This window comes from Pelobates fuscus, chromosome 6 (genome assembly GCF_036172605.1).
Source record: "Pelobates fuscus isolate aPelFus1 chromosome 6, aPelFus1.pri, whole genome shotgun sequence".
NCBI lineage: Eukaryota > Metazoa > Chordata > Amphibia > Anura > Pelobatidae > Pelobates > Pelobates fuscus.
In genome coordinates, this window is record NC_086322.1 from 224,121,148 (window position 1) to 224,141,576 (window position 20,429).

General features: G+C 40.3%; 1 protein-coding gene across 3 annotated transcripts in view; it reads left to right on the forward strand.

Annotated features, from left to right (window-relative positions):
- AFF1 (ALF transcription elongation factor 1) overlaps window positions 1–20,429 on the forward strand; it is a 165,521-nt gene that overhangs the window by 97,680 nt on the left and 47,412 nt on the right. For all 3 annotated transcript variants that reach the window (XM_063458780.1, XM_063458781.1, XM_063458782.1), the window contains 4 exons: window positions 11,501–11,542; window positions 12,741–12,827; window positions 13,823–13,853; window positions 16,821–16,872. In XM_063458780.1, the coding sequence (XP_063314850.1) occupies window positions 11,501–11,542; window positions 12,741–12,827; window positions 13,823–13,853; window positions 16,821–16,872 (212 nt within the window). The remainder of the gene's footprint in view (window positions 1–11,500; window positions 11,543–12,740; window positions 12,828–13,822; window positions 13,854–16,820; window positions 16,873–20,429) is intronic.

Here is a 20,429-nt window from a genome sequence, read left to right on the forward strand (position 1 = left end):
TGTCATCTATTCTCCCCTACCCCATGTTCTACAATTTAATGTTTTTAATCCGCTTCTCAAAGCTAACTTTGATATGCTTTAAGTCTGTCGTTAAATGCAACAAATAAGTGTCGATTTAGTTTTTCCAAAAAATTCTCACCAACTTTTAGAGTACAGTATACGTTTTTGTGGGTGTTTTGACTGTTGTGTGACATTGCAGGGAGTTTACCTTTCAAAAATCATGAAAGGATGCTCCGGGACTGAAGTGACTCATTTTTCTTATTTGTGTTATACAGATTATGTAATAAATACACAAAAAGCAAATACAAATTTCTATTTAATAGTTAAATCCACCAGCTGCAGAAGCCTTGAGTTCAGTCCAGAAAGAGAGGCCCTGCTAATCAGGAGTGTCTAATTCTTATCTTGTGCCATAAACTCATGTCCAGGGCTTGTGCACGTTATTTACCTGAGCTGCTGACCTCTCAGCTTAAGTTCAGTCAGTCAGGGCAGGTGGTGCACGTGCAGATATTTTGTACATGCAGAGTAATAAATGCAGCTTCTTCCTCTGATGTCTGATACCAGAAGAGCAGGCATATAGCTGCAGTGACATTTGGACAGGTCTTCCTTGTACATTACGTATGTGGGAACATCAGCTGTGCTTGTATTGTCCCTAAAAGAAAAAAAAAAGAAAAAACCAAAGTTTCTGAACTGTCCTCTAAATTGTTTTTATTTATTTTTTTCCTTGCAGTTCCCACAGGAAGAGTTGTTTGTTTTGCAAATAAGGTGACAAACTTTGCATTGCAAACAACATTTTGTGTGATTCAGGAAGGACTATATGCGCTACAAACAAACACAAAATGGAGATCAAACTGCCACTATTCTTTGATGGCATTGGATATAGTATTCATCAGTCCCAATACATAGAACAAAACCGAAAAAAGTTGCCTTTGCACTAAACCAATCTTCTATGAACATTTAACAGGCTGTTTTTGGTACCGTTCCATTGGCCATTAAAGTGTAAGCATACCTGCCACATCAAGGCAAACCTTTTTGGGGAGTCCTACGTTGACAATTCACCATGATGCTGTCAGCTAAAATGCAACATCTCTGAAACAGTAAGGGGTTAAAGAAACACTATAGTATAAGGCATTCGGTGCTACAGTGTTTCTTTAACACATTACCCAGTGCCCTCGAAATTAAGTTTAAAAAAAAAGGGGGGAGGGAGGGAGAGGGTTCCTTTTTATTTATTTTTTTAATTTTTTTTCAGTGCCAAACTCTGTGCCACCTACTCCGCCTCCTGTGACATTGTCCTGTAGGCTTTGCTTCCTTGTCTTCTCATCCAGTCCAATGCTTTTCATAGAGAAACATTTGGGTCAGGAAGCACATATGCAGTAAGTTTCTCGTAGGGAAGCATTGAATCCAGTGTTTTCCTATGATCAGCATTTGATGACATTCAAAAGCAGACGTCAGTCAAACTCTGTCAATGCTGCGGAAGCACCCCTTTTATGGCTGTCATGAAGACAGCAAGTGTATGTTTAGCCCTGCAATCAAAACCTTACTGTGTCTACTAAGCTGTAGTGTTTTAGATTGCAGGACTTTAGTGTCCATTCATTTTATTGTTTTTGTTTTTCAGATAGTAGATTTAAAACTTAATATTTGGGCATCTTACACTCCCTTTAAGTTCTTGTAGAAGTTTGAAGTTAAACTGAGTTAGTATTGTTTGCGCATATTCATTATCTCTTTCATTTTCATCAGGACGCTACTAAAGCGGTTCTTTATTCAACTAGACAAATGCATAATATTGCTATTTATCATACTAGTAATTTAATGACCATTGATTATAGCAGTCTTCAGCCATACTTCATTGGACCAAAATTGGGTTATACCCTAAATCTTAGCCTGTAAATGCCCTGTCGTGTCTGAGTGATGGTTCTAAGAAACCACGTCTACTTGCTATCATATTCTTTATTTTTTGTTTGTGCTTTACTTTAAACTGCTTTGCAGAATATAGAATTTGTTATGGGGAAAGTCTTACTTGATGTCAAAATACAAAAAATACCAAGGATGTTTATGTTGGAAGAGCCTTTTTTTACAGTTCCAGTTGGCCGCACATTCACTTTAACACTTAATAGAAATGCTCACAAATACATGTGAATGTGAATGGAAAAAAAATACTCTACCCTCTGTGAAGGCTTTGCATTTTTTATGGAAATGTAAATAAATACCTTTTGGATGATTGACGCAACCCCCAAAAAAGGTAATTTTCCACTTTGGCTGTTGCGAGTCAAATCAACAGATCTTCAAATACGTGATTGCTGGTTTTACCTCTTAAAGAGGAGCCATCACTTCTTTAAAAATCACACTATTAAATAAAGCAATGAAAATCACGTTTAACTTACAAAGACATGTTTATTCATTTAAATTTAATTTTTCGCACCTCAATTGCATACTTGTTCAAACTTTAATTTCTAAGGGAAAACTAATAATCGAGATTCTTGCCAGTGACATGTCCCCTTTAAGATGTGAATGGTATTGCTGTTTGAATGCACTGCCACTGGATCACGTCAACCTCATGTTGCGACTAGTAGCTGTTTAGTGTGGTATTCTAGGCCATTGTTGTTGATTCTGTTGTAGCTGTATAGAGCTACCTCTGATCCCCCTCAATTTGTCTTATTCTATACCTGCTTCTGTTTTGTGTGTGTGTGTGTGTGTGTGTGTGTGTGTGTGTGTCTGCTCCTGAGTATGATGGAAAGATGGTTTCAAACATCAGTTGTTACGAGCAATTATCTGCAGAGGTTTAAGAGTATCCCACAGGGGGCATTTGAGGTTGAAAACATGTACTTGCAGAAATATGTGCACATATTTACTGTAGAACAATCATGAAATAAACTGGTGTGCGTGCTGCTTTGTTCTTTTACCGGTTACTGTGTGCTTGCTCTATTTAAACAGGTTCTGTTACTTTTTTCGACTATTCTTATAGCCATCAAAAAATTCTACCTATTAGTTGTGCTTATTATTTCTATCAAATGCAAGGTGTATCTGGCACAGTTTGGCAAATGATGCAAACTTCAAGTATCTCAAGATTTCCTGTGCCAGGCTTTGATCTTGTGCATGGAGGAAATTATGGTAAAATCGAGCTAGGTGCTTGGGTATGTAAACAACTAGGGAACATAGTGTCACCTATACCTCACACATCAAGCAAAGGTAAGTGTGTTTCTCTTGCCTCCATTGAACACTTCACACTGGTAAAACCCATAAGAGACTGTTCTTTAATGTATATAAGGTTTGATTGACACCTTAGAAAGGAATCAAAGTATGGTAGTGTGTTTACTTTTGGATGACCAGTCGTCTTTTCCCTTATTATTGAAATATACCCACGTCTCCAGGCTCCCTGTGCAAAAAAATAAGTGCCATTTTCTGTCTTACCTTTTTGTTTTCTTTTTAATAAGGGTTCAACTGTAAAACCTCTGTAACAGAGACCATCCTATCCCAGAGATGAACTTTAACATTCACACACACTGATACAATTTAGAGACACACTGAAACACTAACAGACTCTTATGCTAGAAGAGACACATTTACAGACACTCTAAAATGTGTTACAGTTGCTTTCTTCTGGTAGTTACACATACTTCTTAATTATTAATTAAAAAAACAGCAAAAAAACACAAAATCTGATCTTCCAATTGGTTTAGGTTTGAAAACTGGCATTAAAGAAGCATACAATTTAAAACCAAGATAGCCTATCTTGATATTCAGAATATTAAAGGAGCACTACAGGTTCAGGAACACACCTGTATTTGTGACCCTATAGTGTTAAAACCACCATCTAGCACTCCTGGCCCCCCCTCTTGCCTCCCTAAATATAGTAAAATCATACTTGTATTAGAGTCTGCAGCTGCTGTCTCTGCCTCTGGCCTGCCCCTGTCTGCTGACCTCATCAGAGGTGGTGGTCTGAGCCAATGACCATGCTTTCACATAGGATTGGCTTAGACTGTCAAGAAGGCAGATCAGGGGCAGAGCCAGCACATCAAACAAAGCCCTGGCCAATCAGCATCTCCTCGTAGAGATGAATTGAATCAATGCATCTCTGAGGAAAGTTCAGTGTCTGCATGAAGAGGATGTAGACACTGCATGTCAGTGCTGCTTATTCTGCAGCACTGCCCCAGGAAGCACCTTTAGCAGCCATCTGAGGAGTGGCCCGTGGAGGTATCCCTAGGCTGTAATGTAAACACTGAATTTTATCTGAGAACACAGTGTTTACAGCAAAAAGCCTGAAGGGAAGGATTCTGCTCACCAGAACAAATGCAGTAAGCTGTAGTTGTTCTGGTGACTATTGTGTCCCTTTAATATTATAGTCTGAAAAGCGGTTTGCTCTTAACCAATGAGCTCATCCCTTGTCTCAGGAGAGCTAAAGGAAGCTTCTTGCTTGGGATCCTCCAGCTCTCCCACTTTGGTAATGAAAGCAGAACATGGTGCCTGATGGATCCCAGCTAAGAATTCAGACCATTCTAAAATGGTGTGAGTCCTTATAATGGGAAGGAATCAGGGCACTCCTGGCACCATAACCATTACAAGAAGCATTCTGGTTTTTATGCCTTACTCTTTTCCTCTCCACTGATTTTAGGTTCTGAATTGACAATTTAAATGTTTGTTTCTTAAGCTGATAATATTGTGTTTTTGTCAGAGAAACGCTACTGTTCGGGCTGTTCATATTATCTGTTCCAGTCTTGACTGGCCAGTGGCTTTTCTTTTATCTGTTCACACTACAGAGCTTCCAGCTGATGAAGCTAAAGTAGCATGAACTCGTTGCCCCTAGATCGAGGCCATTGTTTACATGTATAAATTTTCTTTGTGCTTGTGCAACTGTAGATGACTCACTTGTAGGGTGAAGGAACAGCTACCAATGAAACGAATGCTGTGTTCTTCCTGATTGCTCCAGTTTAGACCTATGCCTCATAATTGGGGGAGGGGGGAGTTTGTTGTTTTTGCAAGCTTGGTTTTCCTTTAACTGTAAAATTTCACTGACCACATGTATGTAAATTTATTTAGTATTTCTCAGAATTAGACACTGTGTTTTGTATGTCACATCTCAAAAAAGTTGTGTACCTATTTAAAGAACTGGTATGGTTACTATATTTATTGACTTTTTCTTCCCCGACCAGCTACCATTCAGTCTCTGGGTAAAAGGGCTGGATTTCAGTCGATGTATTAGATGGGCAACTGCCACTTTTGCCAGAGTCACATCTAGATTGCCATAATATATGTAGTTTTTCTTTGTGAATGACAGTAAGATTTGTCAGGGACTGCCTATAAGAGCCCTGTATTCGTTAGAAAATGCTGGTTTCCCCAGTCACTCGTTGAATAACTACACAGAGTTATTCTATGGTGTGTCATGCTTGATGTCACTGTTCTCTCAGTATGGTACATTATACTGTCACGGTTTGTATATGAAGTTTGCAGATTGACTGACATTAAAAATTGAAATATAATCTTGGAAACTACCCAAGAATTGTATTTGGGAACCTTGTTACGATCTACTTCTACTACTAGGGTATAGATTAAATTATGGAGAGCAAAAAACAGGTCGCAAGAGAATACTGAGAACGGGCAGCAACTGAAATAGCCTGCCCTTCGGTGGGTCCCCGCTCAGTTCTCAAGTTGGCTTTAGCTCATCTTGTGCCATTACAGAAGGAACATCTCTGAAACATATCAGACTGGTCCCACCCATACGGGTAGTCCAGATCCGAAATGCCAGCAAGTTCCCTCTGCACGAGAGACACAGCAACCCCAGACGATAGTTTCAGCCTTGTTAGGCATCATCAGTGAGGCATAGCTGATATCTCTAGGCACCATGAGCAAGGGGTCCACGTCTGGATTACCCTTTAGATTTCTGGAGAGCAAAAAACAGGTCGCAAGAGATTAAATTATAGATCTAGATTAAATTATGGACTGATATCCCGCAGCACCATACCTAGTCCAACTTAAGCTTTTACGTCTTCTTGTGCGTTACAATATATAGAGGGTTTGCTTCTTCTGTAGCTAAAATAGAACTGCCTTTAAAAGCTAGAAATGTTTAACTTGCTGATCGTGCTTTGCATATGCACAAATCCTGGGTACCAGCAAGTGATGTACATGTTGGTCCTAATGAGTTTGCATGTACCTTGCTAACCAGGCATATGTATGAAGTTTGACTTTTATCTGGTACCTCTGAATAGAGGGGGAATGCATGTCACATCAGTGTTTGCCCCTGGCCAGGTAGCAGTGACATTCATTGATGCACTGACAGGGTAGTGCAGTTTGAGGTTATTTACTAATAAAATGCAAGGGCTATTTTTATTTATTTATTTATTTCTCTCCTCCTTCTCAGTTTTCTACCTTGCTCAGCAAGAGTGCAGATCCTATAATGCCACTGGTGGAAGAGATGTCCCGATTTACATAGCTAATCCATGGTTGTATGCTGTAGCATTTCTAAAAGCAATCACGTGATCACAGAAAGGGTCAGTGGTATGACCTTTTTGCAACCTTTTGTAATTGGAAATGAATGTTGCTGTGTAGGGTGTTTGTGTATAACATTTAGAGCACGGTTTAATTTTCTAGTTCCACTTTAGTCAAGCAATCCTGAACATTGCTTCCACCAATATGAGAATAAATATTGCTGTATATATCTCCTGTTTGTCATTCATAAGATTCTAACTTAAAATCCGGACTTGCAGATCGATGCTTCTAGTTTTCGGTTTATAAATGAGATGATTATTCAGTAAACAATGGTGTCTTTATTTGACTTGGTGATAAGCAACAAGGAAGCAGAGTTTCAGGTCTCAGTCAAGGGTCAGAAGGAAAGTGAATTTAATGACTATGTATATCAAATGTCCTTTGTCTCAGGCTTTCTTAGCATTATCACAGATTTGCTTTGGCTGAAGTTAAAAGTTTTAATGACTGTTTGGGCACAAATATGGCACAACTCTTCTTTGTTGATTTTAGACCTTATCGAGCTTACGTAGAATTTTATCAGTCTTGTGTATATTTCATATATAGTGTTGCCTTACATTTTCACCTTGCCTGGTAGAGCAACTATAACACAATGTTAACCTGCATGCTGTGTAGTGGTAAAATGTGTTCTGATTTTAGTCTATAGAAAGTTAACTCATTGGCTTGAGGAAACTTGTCTGTGAGGTGAGAAATAAATTACTTTGCTAATTAATGAGCAGAAATACTTTTTCTCCAAGAGCTATCAGTGGCAGAACTAGAACGTGAAAATGTTTGGATTTTATATATTGTCTACCATAAAGACCAAGTTCATTGCAATGATGGATGTCCTTACACAGGTTTCCACATAAGATATCTGGAGCACACCCAGAGTGACTATTGTGTTCTTAGTGTAACCTTCTACCAAGGTGTTTGGCTAGGTGACTAGCTCGAATAAAAGATCTGATTGTTCCAAACTTCTTACGTTTTTAAGTTATGGAGGAAACCGTGATCTTGGAAACCTTCAATGCAGCCAAACTTTTTGTGGCCTTGTAACACGTTTTCTGTGTATTAAGGATGAAAAGGTAGGCTGTTCTTCCTCCTGGCAGATTGATCTTATAAGTGTTCATATGTTTTGTGTTTAGTCAACCCTATTAACCAGTAAAGGGTTGTTTCAGTTTCATGTTTATTTAATTGACTAAACCCTAAATACCTTCTCCGCCTCTCCAGCATCCATCTTAATATACAGAAGAAACAAATCTACCCACCATGACTCTAATATTTAAACTTAAAAATGCATAAATCTCAAGTGTCCTTATTTAGGAGGCACTGTCCATTTTTGGTCTGAAATACGTATTTTCCTCTTCTAGAGCTCCATCTTGTTATGTCTGGGTGTAGTACAGAGATCTACAGCATTGATACTGACAGAAATGTATCTTGAAATTATAATATGTGTGTTTAGAAATCAGTCGGGTAAGATGCATTGTTTTTGTTCTAAATTACATTTTAATTGCATAATATGCTATTAGTAGGTCACCTAACATTTCGCAAAACAGTCTTAGCACCGGCCACGACAGTTCTCCTAATCTTTGTCCATATTGGGATGGAATTGAAAATACAATATGCATGGTATAAAGTTGAAATGAAGGTAGACTAATCCCCTACTTCCTGTGTTAGTTCTGCTTTGCAGTGTGAACTGGCATTTATAAAGTGCCTACTATTGTACGGCGTTGTACAGTTGGGCAACAAAGACAGTACAATATACACAGACCAATACAAAAGCTAAAGAGGGCCCTGTCTAAACGGAGATCTGGCCATTGAAGCTCTTTTATAGAACGCTCTTTTATGAAAGGCAGTTGAGGGACATGCTATAAACAAACGTAGAGTGCGTAAGTGTTTTTAAATGTAAAGATTTAAAGGTATTCTGTCTTTTATCTGTTAGTATGGTACGAAGGTTTTTCAATCTCCAGAAGTTTTGAGTTACGTTTTTTGGTTGTTTGTTCTCGAGTTAAAAGTATTGTCAACTACTGGTGTATGTCAAATCAGCCATTGAGTGAACTGGATATTGCTTTTCTTTTCTACTTGGTACCTCTTAGCCCTCCTCCTTATCTGCTTTTCCCAAGAGACCTTGCTGTATGTGTATAATGGGACATCGGCTGTTAATTGGCTTCATTAACCATTTACACATATATCATCCTGCCCTAATTTCAACCCATCCCTGGAGCATTGTGCATCAAGCATAGCTGTGTCTAACAAATAACGAATCACTGTTTGTTTATTTAGTGCAGTTATTATTCGTATTTATAAAGTTCCGATATATTCCGCAGCATTGTACATTAGGGGAAAAATAGACAATTTAGTATAGAAAAACCAATACAAAAAGAGCTGAGGTGATATCTAGCCATTACAACCCTAAGTATGAAGCTTTATTCCTCATGAGCTTACAATTTTGAAGTTTATGATGGGTGAGTTTGAGACAAGAGTGTGCAGGGGGAAATTTGAAGGGAATTGTGGTAAATGAAAATTTCCTGGAAAGGTATGGTATAAAGTAAGCAGGTTGATGAAAATAGGTACTGACTGACAGGGTAAGAACAAAGACAGGGGGAGGGGAAAAACAACAATGTACAGTAAAATACTAACCAGGCTGCAAAAATTTACACTGTAAAAGTAACCATAATGAAAGTAGCAGTGGAAGAAAAAATAAATATATTCAGAGGAAGTAAACACAAGGCAGGATAATAGTAATATGTGTGCGTTTGTGTCCGTGTATCTTTAAAACGTCACATTTTAATAAATATGTGTAATATTAATATGTGTATCATAAGCATATATTGGTATGTATAGATTTTATGTTTTTAATATATGCATAAAAAATTATATAGTACACATTTGACCAAATACGATATTTGGTTTTAATGTTTGAGGTATTCCTGAACACCTTTAGGTCCCAGGGACCCCTCACACTGATCATGGTTTAAATCTTTCTTTCCTACATATTTTCTTAATTATATCTGAGAGGAAAGTGATATAAGAATAAATAGCCTCACATAAAACTAGTAAGTCCACTGACTTACTAGTTTTATGTGAGGCTATTTAAATTTATTAGGTAAAATAATTAGTGTTTTTTATCACCTATTTCCTGTATCCTGGAATCTTTGTGGTGTATAATAATCCACTATTAAGAAGCTGGTAAAAAGAAAACTTTGACCCATTACAACTACTACTACTACCCACTTCATCCTCATTTACAAGCTACTAGTCTGAGCCAGTTTTTTTTAAGTGGCTCAGGACCATGTGAGTTGAACCAGTTACAAGTGTATAATGGCTATCACTGTATTTACTATAGTACTCTATGGTCGGTTTGTATTTGCATTTTTTCAGATCCCACATCCAGCATAAATATGTGTGGTATTTATGCAATTATTTGTGCTCTCACTTTTGTATTTATTTCACTATTTAGTGTGTTTTTAGAGTGATTGTAGCACTCCTTTATCACCTGCTTACTACTGTTTTTGAATTCCGATATAATTTTTGTTCTTTTTTGAATGGCTTACAGCATCCAAATACAATGTAATATGAACGTATTTAACCAGCAAAGGTACATGTGGATTTTGACTAATTTGAAAGTGTTACGCCAAGCATGGTGACCACTTCAGTGATTTGAAGTGGTCATGGTTTAACCAATTTGCTGCCAGAGGTGTAAAGGGACATCATCCCCTATACTCTTGTTCTTCGGAATCTTGTTCTGACTAATGTCAGTTCTGTGCAATCATTCATTGGCTAAGAGAGAGTTCTTCTGGCACTCCGAACTAATAATAGAACGGCAGAATCAACATGCAGCTTTACAGAAGCCAGGTGTCATAAACTTGCTGCAAAGGGGATCCATTGCTTGGCGGGGACCCAGGTAAGCGGGTAAACCATAGGGAAAATGGTTTGCCCGCTACCAGGGAATGACCCTGTGGTACTCCTTCAATCATAACCACTACAGTAGGCTGTTGTGGTCATGGTGGTTGGAGTAACCCTTTAGATACATCTAGGCGTCTACCGTTTAGGAGCTCTGTGATACTTTTTTTTTCTTTTTTTCCCCCATCTTGTTAACATAAATTAGTTATCAGGAAAACTGTGCAGTAAGCAAAGTAGCAGTGTTTCTGTGCTAATCTCAGATCAGTTGACAAAAACAGGGCAGAGATTGGAATCATAATCTGCTTTGTTGTTCGAAGAGGCCTACAGATACCTTTTGACCTTACTGTCAAAGTAAAGATACTCTGCAAAAAAATAATTTTCCCTCTTTGTGCAAACTGCTACCAAGACTGGGTAGACACTGTTCACAACAGGATCCAGCACTTAATTCCAAAGGTCCTGACTTTTAATTTGTAAAGTCTAAAATCTACATACAATGACCATCACTGTCATGTTATAGTAAATCACTCAAGACATGTTTAGTTATGCGAATGTAACTACAATATCGTTGTGTAAAGTTAAGTTAAAATATAATTAGTAGGGAAAATATATGTCCATGAAATTGTATTTGTTTCCAAACGTCCTGTCAAAATCTATATATGATAATCACCATGTCCGGTTTAGTGAGCCAGACCTCAGTTATGTTAATGTAGCTGAGTGAATGAAGTAAAATGTAATTAGAAAGGAAAGGCTATGTTCATTAAATTATATCTACTGGCAGATTTAGTTGGTTGGCTTTTAACCTGCCTGCATCATTGTGGACTGTGACATACAAAGATGTCACTACTGATGTTATAGTGTGTGAAAAAGGGTATATTTTCCCCAGTGGACGAATGTTAAGTATATTTTAGTGGCAGCAGAGTGAAATGAGTTGCATCAAGAAGCAAAGTCATAGATTTGTTCACTCGGAGGTAAAAATAAAACTTAACATGTTTCAAATAACTGTTTCCTGAATGTTTGGTGCACTGTTACTTGCTGTTATGTAGTTGATTTGAAATGGTACATGGTTTTATAGAACTAATCTTCCATTCTAGATTGAGCTATGCAATATTTTTCAGTTAAGAAAACATAACATCTTTATCTTATCCTCCAGACCTACTCCAATGAAGCCCAATGTGTTGAAGAAATTTTGAAGGTTTGTTCTACATATTTTTCACGCCTAACCCGCTTATATAGATGTATCTAAAAATGGAATGTCCTTTAAATTTGACAATAATTACTAAGTACTTTTGGTGTGTGTGTGTGTGTGTGTGTGTCTGTCTGTCGTATTACAATTTAATTATTCTGTAATCTGCAGATAGTGGTGAGATGCCTGTTTCTTATTTATTTATTTTGTTTAATTTTATTTAGTTTGTAGGCTATCTGATACTTGAGTTGGAAATGAAAATTACTTTAATGAATAGCTGTTAGGGCCTTTTTTGACTTCTAGGCTAGAAAGTGATTTCTGAATAATGGCTGATTAGTTTAGGCTGCGGGGCTGCCCAACAGGTGTTATGGAACTACAACTCCCATGATGCTTTGCATGCTTTTAGAAGGACAAAGCATCATGGGAGTTGTAGTTCTACAACATCTGGGGATCTACCTGTTGGGCAACCCTGGTCTAGGGCTAGGATATAAAAACTGCTGTTTCCTGACTGTATAGGGGTTTCAAATTAGAAGACCACAAACATGTTTTTTGTATATAATTTTCATAGTCTAATAAGTGTGGTAGAACACCAGACACAAATGATCTTATTTTACGCTTACATAAGCCCAAGATATATATGTATATTTTTTAATTCTTTATTTAAGATTACATAAGGACATTTGACATACATCATCACAACATTGCTTATGCCACACAGAAAACAAATACAATTGTATACATCTGTGATAAGAGTAGATATCCATTGTCATTGCCCCCAGTACTAACATTTTCAGAAAATGTAAACAAACATACCTCTGTAACCATAAGAGGAGTGAGAGCAATGTCCGTTGTTAAGCTGTCTCCATATTCTTCACATAAGCCCGTTATTTTTAATAAGATTTGGGTTGAGTCTTGAAGCCCTCCTCTCGCCTATTAATTTGTTCAATTCTACCTGATGTTTTTCCTAGTTGCAATCACACACTGTTCTAGTTACTCCTTAGTAAATGCCTCAGTTATATTTGTATGAGTCTTTGGCAACAAATACACTACTTTGTGCAATGGTCAGATCAAACAAAATATATTGAGATTTTCTTCCCATACTAGCATGATGTCGAATGTCCTTTTTTTTATGTCAATGCTTGTTTGCAATCTGCAACTTTATTTTTTTTCGATGTGTTAATTGATTTATTTTCTTGCTTTATTGTAGGAAATGACCCATTCATGGCCTCCACCATTAACAGCCATCCATACACCTCGTGCTGCTGAACCATCCAAATTTTCTTTTCCCACAAAGGTTAGTACTGTTTTTGCACACTATTCTTGATGTATCCATCCCCTCCCCCATAGATCCTGTTTCATTTGAATAGCTGGAACCAGCTCAGTGTTCACTTTTGAGATGTCGATCCCTTGTGCACAGCATCTGTGTTTGTGAATGAGCACCAACACTTAATTGTATATGTGGGCTTTGGTTGCATAAGTGGCGCATTTCAGAAGGTGTACTGAAACATATTTTCTTATTGTTAAAGGGACACTATAGTCACCAGAACAACTACCGCATAATGTAGTTCTGGTGAGTATAATAGCTCCCTTCAGGCATTTTCATGTAAATACTGCCATTTCAGAGAAAAGGCAATGTATACATTGCCCCTAGGGACACCTCCATGTGGCCACTCCTCAGATGGCCACTGGAGTGGCTTCCTGGCTCAGGGCTGCACAATATCCCTGCCGTTCAGCATCCCCACGCTCTGCATGAAGATGCTGAATTTTCCTCATAGAGATGCATTTGCCAAAACTGCATTTGGCCCCGCCCCGTGCTGATTTAGCCAATTGGCTAAAAAGCACCCGTTTTGCTGATTTCACAAAGGAGGCGGAGCCAGCGCCAGTGCACCTGTGTGGCGCTGAAAATAAGGTGAGTTTTCAACTTTTTGGGGGGGGGGGAGCGGGCAAGCCACCTAAATGGTGGGTTTAGCACCATAGGGTCAAGAATACAAGTTTGTGTTCCTGACCCTATAGTGATCCTTTAAAGAGATAAGGGAAGTGTGGCTAAGGAAGCATAAACTATGTGATTTGACTCCCAAGTGGTAGAGAATTTAGCAGCAGTGAAACTGCATGGGTTTATCCTTGTTAATGCACGTTTTATACATTGCCAAATATGCAAAGAGGTTTTAATATACGCAAGCTTTTGGTTTTTTAAATAATTTTTGAATTCTGACTTTTTTTTTTCTTCCTTTCAATAGTTTAACTTCACTATCCTAATTTAATATTATTTTTTTTCCTCCTTCTTCTCAGGAAATTCAGCAAATCCCATCTGTGAACCAGAGTAAGTAATAAACGTATGCTTAAAGCGGCACTGTCATGCCGAACTTACCTTTCCTCAATCTCTTCCTCTTCTCCCCCTCTCTCGGGATCTGTTATTCTTTTCTTCCTGTCTTCTTTAGTTTTCTTTAAAATCATAAGACAAAGTAGGGACTCTTTGTCTTATGGAGGATTTCTCCGCTTGACCAGCGGAGGAGCAAAGTGTGCTTCATTTCCGCTGGTCAGAGCAATTTTCCAATGATCCCTAGCTTTCCTCCCTGTTCCCACAATGCTTCCTGTCAGTATTGCCGAACGTCCTGTCACCTAGACAGAACGCCGGCAAAACTGCCGAATTGCATCCTAACAGAATGAGCACTGTTTCTCCATTGGTGTTAGGATGCAATTCGGTACTTTGATCGTATCGGAATTTCATTCTAATGAATGAAACTCCGATCCTATTCATTGCCGCGGCTGCATCTTGCAGCCGCTTAGTAGATAACTCCCTAATTCCCACAGTATCAGGCAGCTATCTACTAAAAGGCTGAAAGACCTAAATTGGTCTTTCAGCCAAATGTACTAATAGATTACTTAGTATTAGTAAATAATATGCCCCTACTCGCTATACCACTCAGGGGTGGGGGCCGGGGGGGAGGACGACAGTAGGTCTCCCCCCCCCCATCTTTATTTAGGGCCCCCACCCACCGCCTAGGGGTGGGGGCCAGGGGGAGGACTGTAGGTCCCCCCCCTTATTGTTTTATTAGGGCCCCCACCCACCGCTCAGGGGGGAGGACAGTAGGTGTGTCGTCGTCCCCCCCCCCCCCCCTTATTACCATTTTTTTTTTTTTTTACAGTGAGCAGCCACAGGCTGCTCACTGTTTAGTGGACATGCCCCTACTCGCGGTATAGCAAGTAGGGGCATTGGGGAGATTTTAATCTCTCTTGTGCTATTATGGGGGTCATATTGACCCCCCATAGAGTGAGGGGGGACCTGGGGTGCTTATGAAGTGGTGGGGAGCTCTGCTCCCTGCCGCTTCTATAGTTACATATTACAAGGAGGGAGCTGCACGCCGGTAGCTCCCTCCTTGTAATAAACTGAACGAACTAACGAACACTGATACTCAGTGTTAGTTTGTTCATCTGATTTTTATCTATTCATTCATTCGTCTGTCTGATGAATGAATGAATAGATGAAATTCCCGTTCGCATGTCCAGGTGTTTCACTGGGCATGTGCGGGAATCTCACAGTCTATCTAGTGTGGGCAGATGACGTGTCCCACAGGGACTTCACTACCCACACAAAGATGGCGGCGCCCTGAATAAAGATCGGGGCAGAAAATAAAGAATAAAAAATAGGTAATGTGGGGGGCTTGGGGGCATTTGGGGGTGACTAGGGGGTCAATTGGATGTAGTGGAGGCAGGAGGGGGTTAAAAAAAAAAAACGGGATTCGGCATGACAGTGCCGCTTTAAGAAACCTTGGACTGGTTTAGAATTCCCTCAATAAAGTGTCTGTGTGTGAATGTGTCTGTCTATATTATTACAAATATTGTAACAGTATCTTGATTATGTAATCTGATGTTTTATTAATACTTGACTCCCCAAAGGATTTCGGTAGCTGTAATACTTAAGGCTCAGTGGATGTGGTACTTGTGTGTGTATATAAGGTAAACTGATGCCTTTCAGTGGGTTTCTAGAGATCGTATAATAAACCATGAGACTAACATACCAGGAGGGGAATGGTCAGCTCTATCTCTCTAGCTGCTTTCCTGGCAATTATTTTATAGTAGTAGGACTAAATTAATGGTGGCAGCTGCAAAGAGAAGATTCGGCTGGAATTGTAACCCCCACCAAAATCTGGCTGCCCAAGACAGAAATGTCCTGTGGCTGCATAGAGATTAGAGGTCCTTTATGGTAGGGTCAGTCAGAATATGGCACATGTTTATTTCTGTACAACATGACATGACCCCTATTACGGGATTAGAAAAATTGATCTGCCTATTGAATTAATAGTGGTGTGTGTGTGTATGTGTATGTGTATGTGTATATATATATATATATATATATATATATATATATATATATATATATATATATATATATATATATATATATACTCATAAATGAAGAAAATCAAAATGCACTCACAGGTCTTCAAATTAGTGGACAAATTGGTGCTTTATTTGGTCATCAAAAAAGTGTACAAAAAGTGTACAAAAATCAATCGACGTTTCGACCCTGCCGGGTCTTTTTCAAGATCTTGAAAAAGACCCGGCAGGGTCGAAACGTCGATTGATTTTTGTACACTTTTTTGATGACCAAATAAAGCACCAATTTGTCCACTAATTTGAAGACCTGTGAGTGCATTTTGATTTTTTTCATTTCTGAGTATATATATCTGACGCCAGCAATTTGCACCCAGGCACATGTGATATAATCAATTATTTTTGGAGGAGAGTGCCAAGCTTCCATTTGTTATATATATATATATATATATATATATATATATATATATATATATATATATATATATATATATATATATATATATATATATATATATATATATAATTTTTTTTTTTTTTTTTTTTAATTATTAATAATTACATGGTTAAATTAGTCAATTGGAGAATAGACCTGGATAATTAGGGCGATTTATTCATGTTTTTTGGCTTAAGGACGGTATACGCACAAAGTCCAATCTTAAATATAGAGAGGCAAACCTGTGTAAAAGTCTGGGTCTTTAAACCTAGTACTCCGATGCCTAACCTTGGCTCACTTAATGATTTCCCCATGATGCGTAGCTAACTCGTAATTTGTCTTGTTTGCAATGGTGTATTCTATCACCTTCTGGTGTGATCGCATTTGTATGTTTTCCTTAACGAGGTAAAGAACGTCCGTGATGCACAGTGCTCAATATCTACGTTAAAAAAAAATCTGAATATGCTTCTTTTTGTATAATGTAAACTTTGTATCTTTTCCTTTTTTAATTAACAGAGCAGTATGACACCTCTTCAAAGGTCTTGCCGTCGCCCCAGCAGAGCAATTTGTAAGTAGATATTTATCAATTCAAGAGTTACTTGCTCATTGGGATACACAGTCATGGCCATGTCTTGGTATGTGTGTGTATTTGGAATCCAGCAAAATTGTTTGTTTTGCTTTTGTATTTTTTTTTCCCTATGTGGTTATAGTGGTGTCATATTTTGAACTCAAGTCAGAACTTCTTTCAGTATTATTTTCACAGGATGGTCATGTGTTTGCTGGGAGGACATAGATATCAAATATTAAATAAAGCTGTGCTGTGGTGTTTAGTTTTTTTCCTCTAAATGATCACAAAGCAAACATTATAACTTTTATTGTGTTTGTTTAATAGTCAAGATTGAGAAACTGGCAAGTTGCTTATACACCCTAAAGCATTATGACCTTTATTGCTTTAAGCAATTTTGCAAAAAGTGGGTAATATGAAATCCTAGTGTTCTGTGAGCTGTCTGCCGCTACAGTCAGTGCCTATTTTAATCTGTCTGCGCATCAAAAAAAACACGTTTCTATTCTATTTTACCCTGTCTGATAGATTTATAAAAAGGTCATAGAAATTATGGCACAGCTGTAAGGCACAGATATCTATTTAATAATTATTTGAACTACTTCATAAATGTTTAACTGTAACATATGCCTAGGACAAGGCTCTGTAGAGGGGCGTAACCAGGAATCACAGGGCCCTGATGCAAGAATCCATGGAGGGTCCCCTGATATACACTCACACACTCACTCACTCACTGACTGACACACTCACTCACTCACTGACTGACACACTCACTCACTGACTGACACACTCACTCACTCACTGACACACTCACTCACTGACACACACTCACTGACTGACACTCACTGACTGACACTCACTGACTGACACTCACTGACTGACACTCACTGACTGACACTCACTGACTGACACTCACTGACTGACACTCACTGACTGACACTCACTGACTGACACTCACTGACTGACACTCACTGACTGACACTCACTGACTGACACTCACTGACTGACACTCACTGACTGACACTCACTGACTGACACTCACTGACTGACACTCACTGACTGACACTCACTGACTGACACTCACTGACTGACACTCACTGACTGACACTCACTGACTGACACTCACTGACTGACACTCACTGACTGACACTCACTGACTGACACTCACTGACTGACACTCACTGACTGACACTCACTGACTGACACTCACTGACTGACACTCACTGACTGACACTCACTGACTGACACTCACTCACTGACACTCACTCACTGACACTCACTCACTGACACTCACTCACTGACTGACTGACACTCACTGACTGACTGACTGACACTCACTGACTCACTGACTGACACTCACTGACTCACTGACTGACACTCACTCACTCACTGACTGACACTCACTCACTCACTCACTGACACTCACTCACTCACTCACTGACTGACACTCACTCACTCACTCACTGACACTCACTCACTGACTGACTGACACTCACTCACTGACTGACTGACACTCACTCACTCACTGACTGACACTCACTCACTCACTGACTGACACTCACTCACTGACTGACACTCACTCACTGACTGACACTCACTCACTGACTCACCCTCGCTCACTGACTCACCCTCGCTCACTGACTCACCCTCGCTCACTGACTCACCCTCGCTCACTGACTGACACTCGCTCACTGACTGACACACTGACTGACTGACACACTCACTGACTGACTGACACACTCACTGACTGACTGACACACTCACTGACTGACTGACACACTCACTGACTGACTGACACACTCACTGACTGACTGACACACTCACTGACTGACTGACACACTCACTGACTGACTGACACACTCACTGACTGACTGACACACTCACTGACTGACTGACACACTCACTCACTGACTGACACACTCACTCACTGACTGTCACTCACTCACTGACTGTCACTCACTCACTGACTGACACTCACTGACTGACACTCACTGACTGACACTCACTGACTGACACTCACTGACTGACACTCACTGACACTCACTGACTGACACTCACTGACTGACACTCACTCACTGACACTCACTCACTGACTCACCCTCGCTCACTGACGGACTGACACGCTCACTGACGGACTGACACACTCACTGACGGACTGACACACTCACTGACGGACTGACACACTCACTGACGGACTGACACACTCACTGACGGACTGACACACTCACTGACGGACTGACACACTCACTGACGGACTGACACACTCACTGACGGACTGACACACTCACTGACGGACTGACACACTCACTGACGGACTGACACACTCACTGACGGACTGACACACTCACTGACGGACTGACACACTCACTGACGGACTGACACACTCACTGACGGACTGACACACTCACTGACGGACTGACACACTCACTGACGGACTGACGGACACACTGACGGACTGACGGACACACTGACGGACTGACGGACACACTGACGGACTGACGGACACAGTGACGGACTGACGGACACAGTGACGGACTGACGGACACAGTGACGGACTGACGGACACACTGACGGACTGACGGACACACTGACGGACTGACGGACACACTGACGGACTGACGGACACACTGACGGACTGACGGACACACTGACGGACTGACGGACTGACGGACACACTGACGGACACACTGACGGACACACTGACGGACACACTGACGGACACACTGACGGACACACTGACTGACACTCACTGACTGACACTCACTGACTGACACTCACTGACTGACACTCACTGACTGACACTCACTGACTGACACTCACTGACTGACACTCACTGACTGACACTCACTGACTGACACTCACTGACTGACACTCACTGACTGACACTCACTGACTGACACTCACTGACTGACACTCACTGACTGACACTCACTGACTGACACTCACTGACTGACACTCACTGACTGACACTCACTGACTGACACTCACTGACTGACACTCACTGACTGACACTCACTGACTGACACTCACTGACTGACACTCACTGACTGACACTCACTGACTGACACTCACTGACTGACACTCACTGACTGACACTCACTGACTGACACTCACTGACTGACACTCACTGACTGACACTCACTGACTGACACTCACTGACTGACACTCACTGACTGACACTCACTGACTGACACTCACTCACTGACTCACCCTCGCTCACTGACGGACTGACACACTCACTGACGGACTGACACACTCACTGACGGACTGACACACTCACTGACGGACTGACACACTCACTGACGGACTGACACACTCACTGACGGACTGACACACTCACTGACGGACTGACACACTCACTGACGGACTGACACACTCACTGACGGACTGACGGACACACTGACGGACTGACGGACACACTGACGGACTGACGGACACACTGACGGACTGACGGACACACTGACGGACTGACGGACACACTGACGGACTGACGGACACACTGACGGACTGACGGACACACTGACGGACTGACGGACACACTGACGGACTGACGGACACACTGA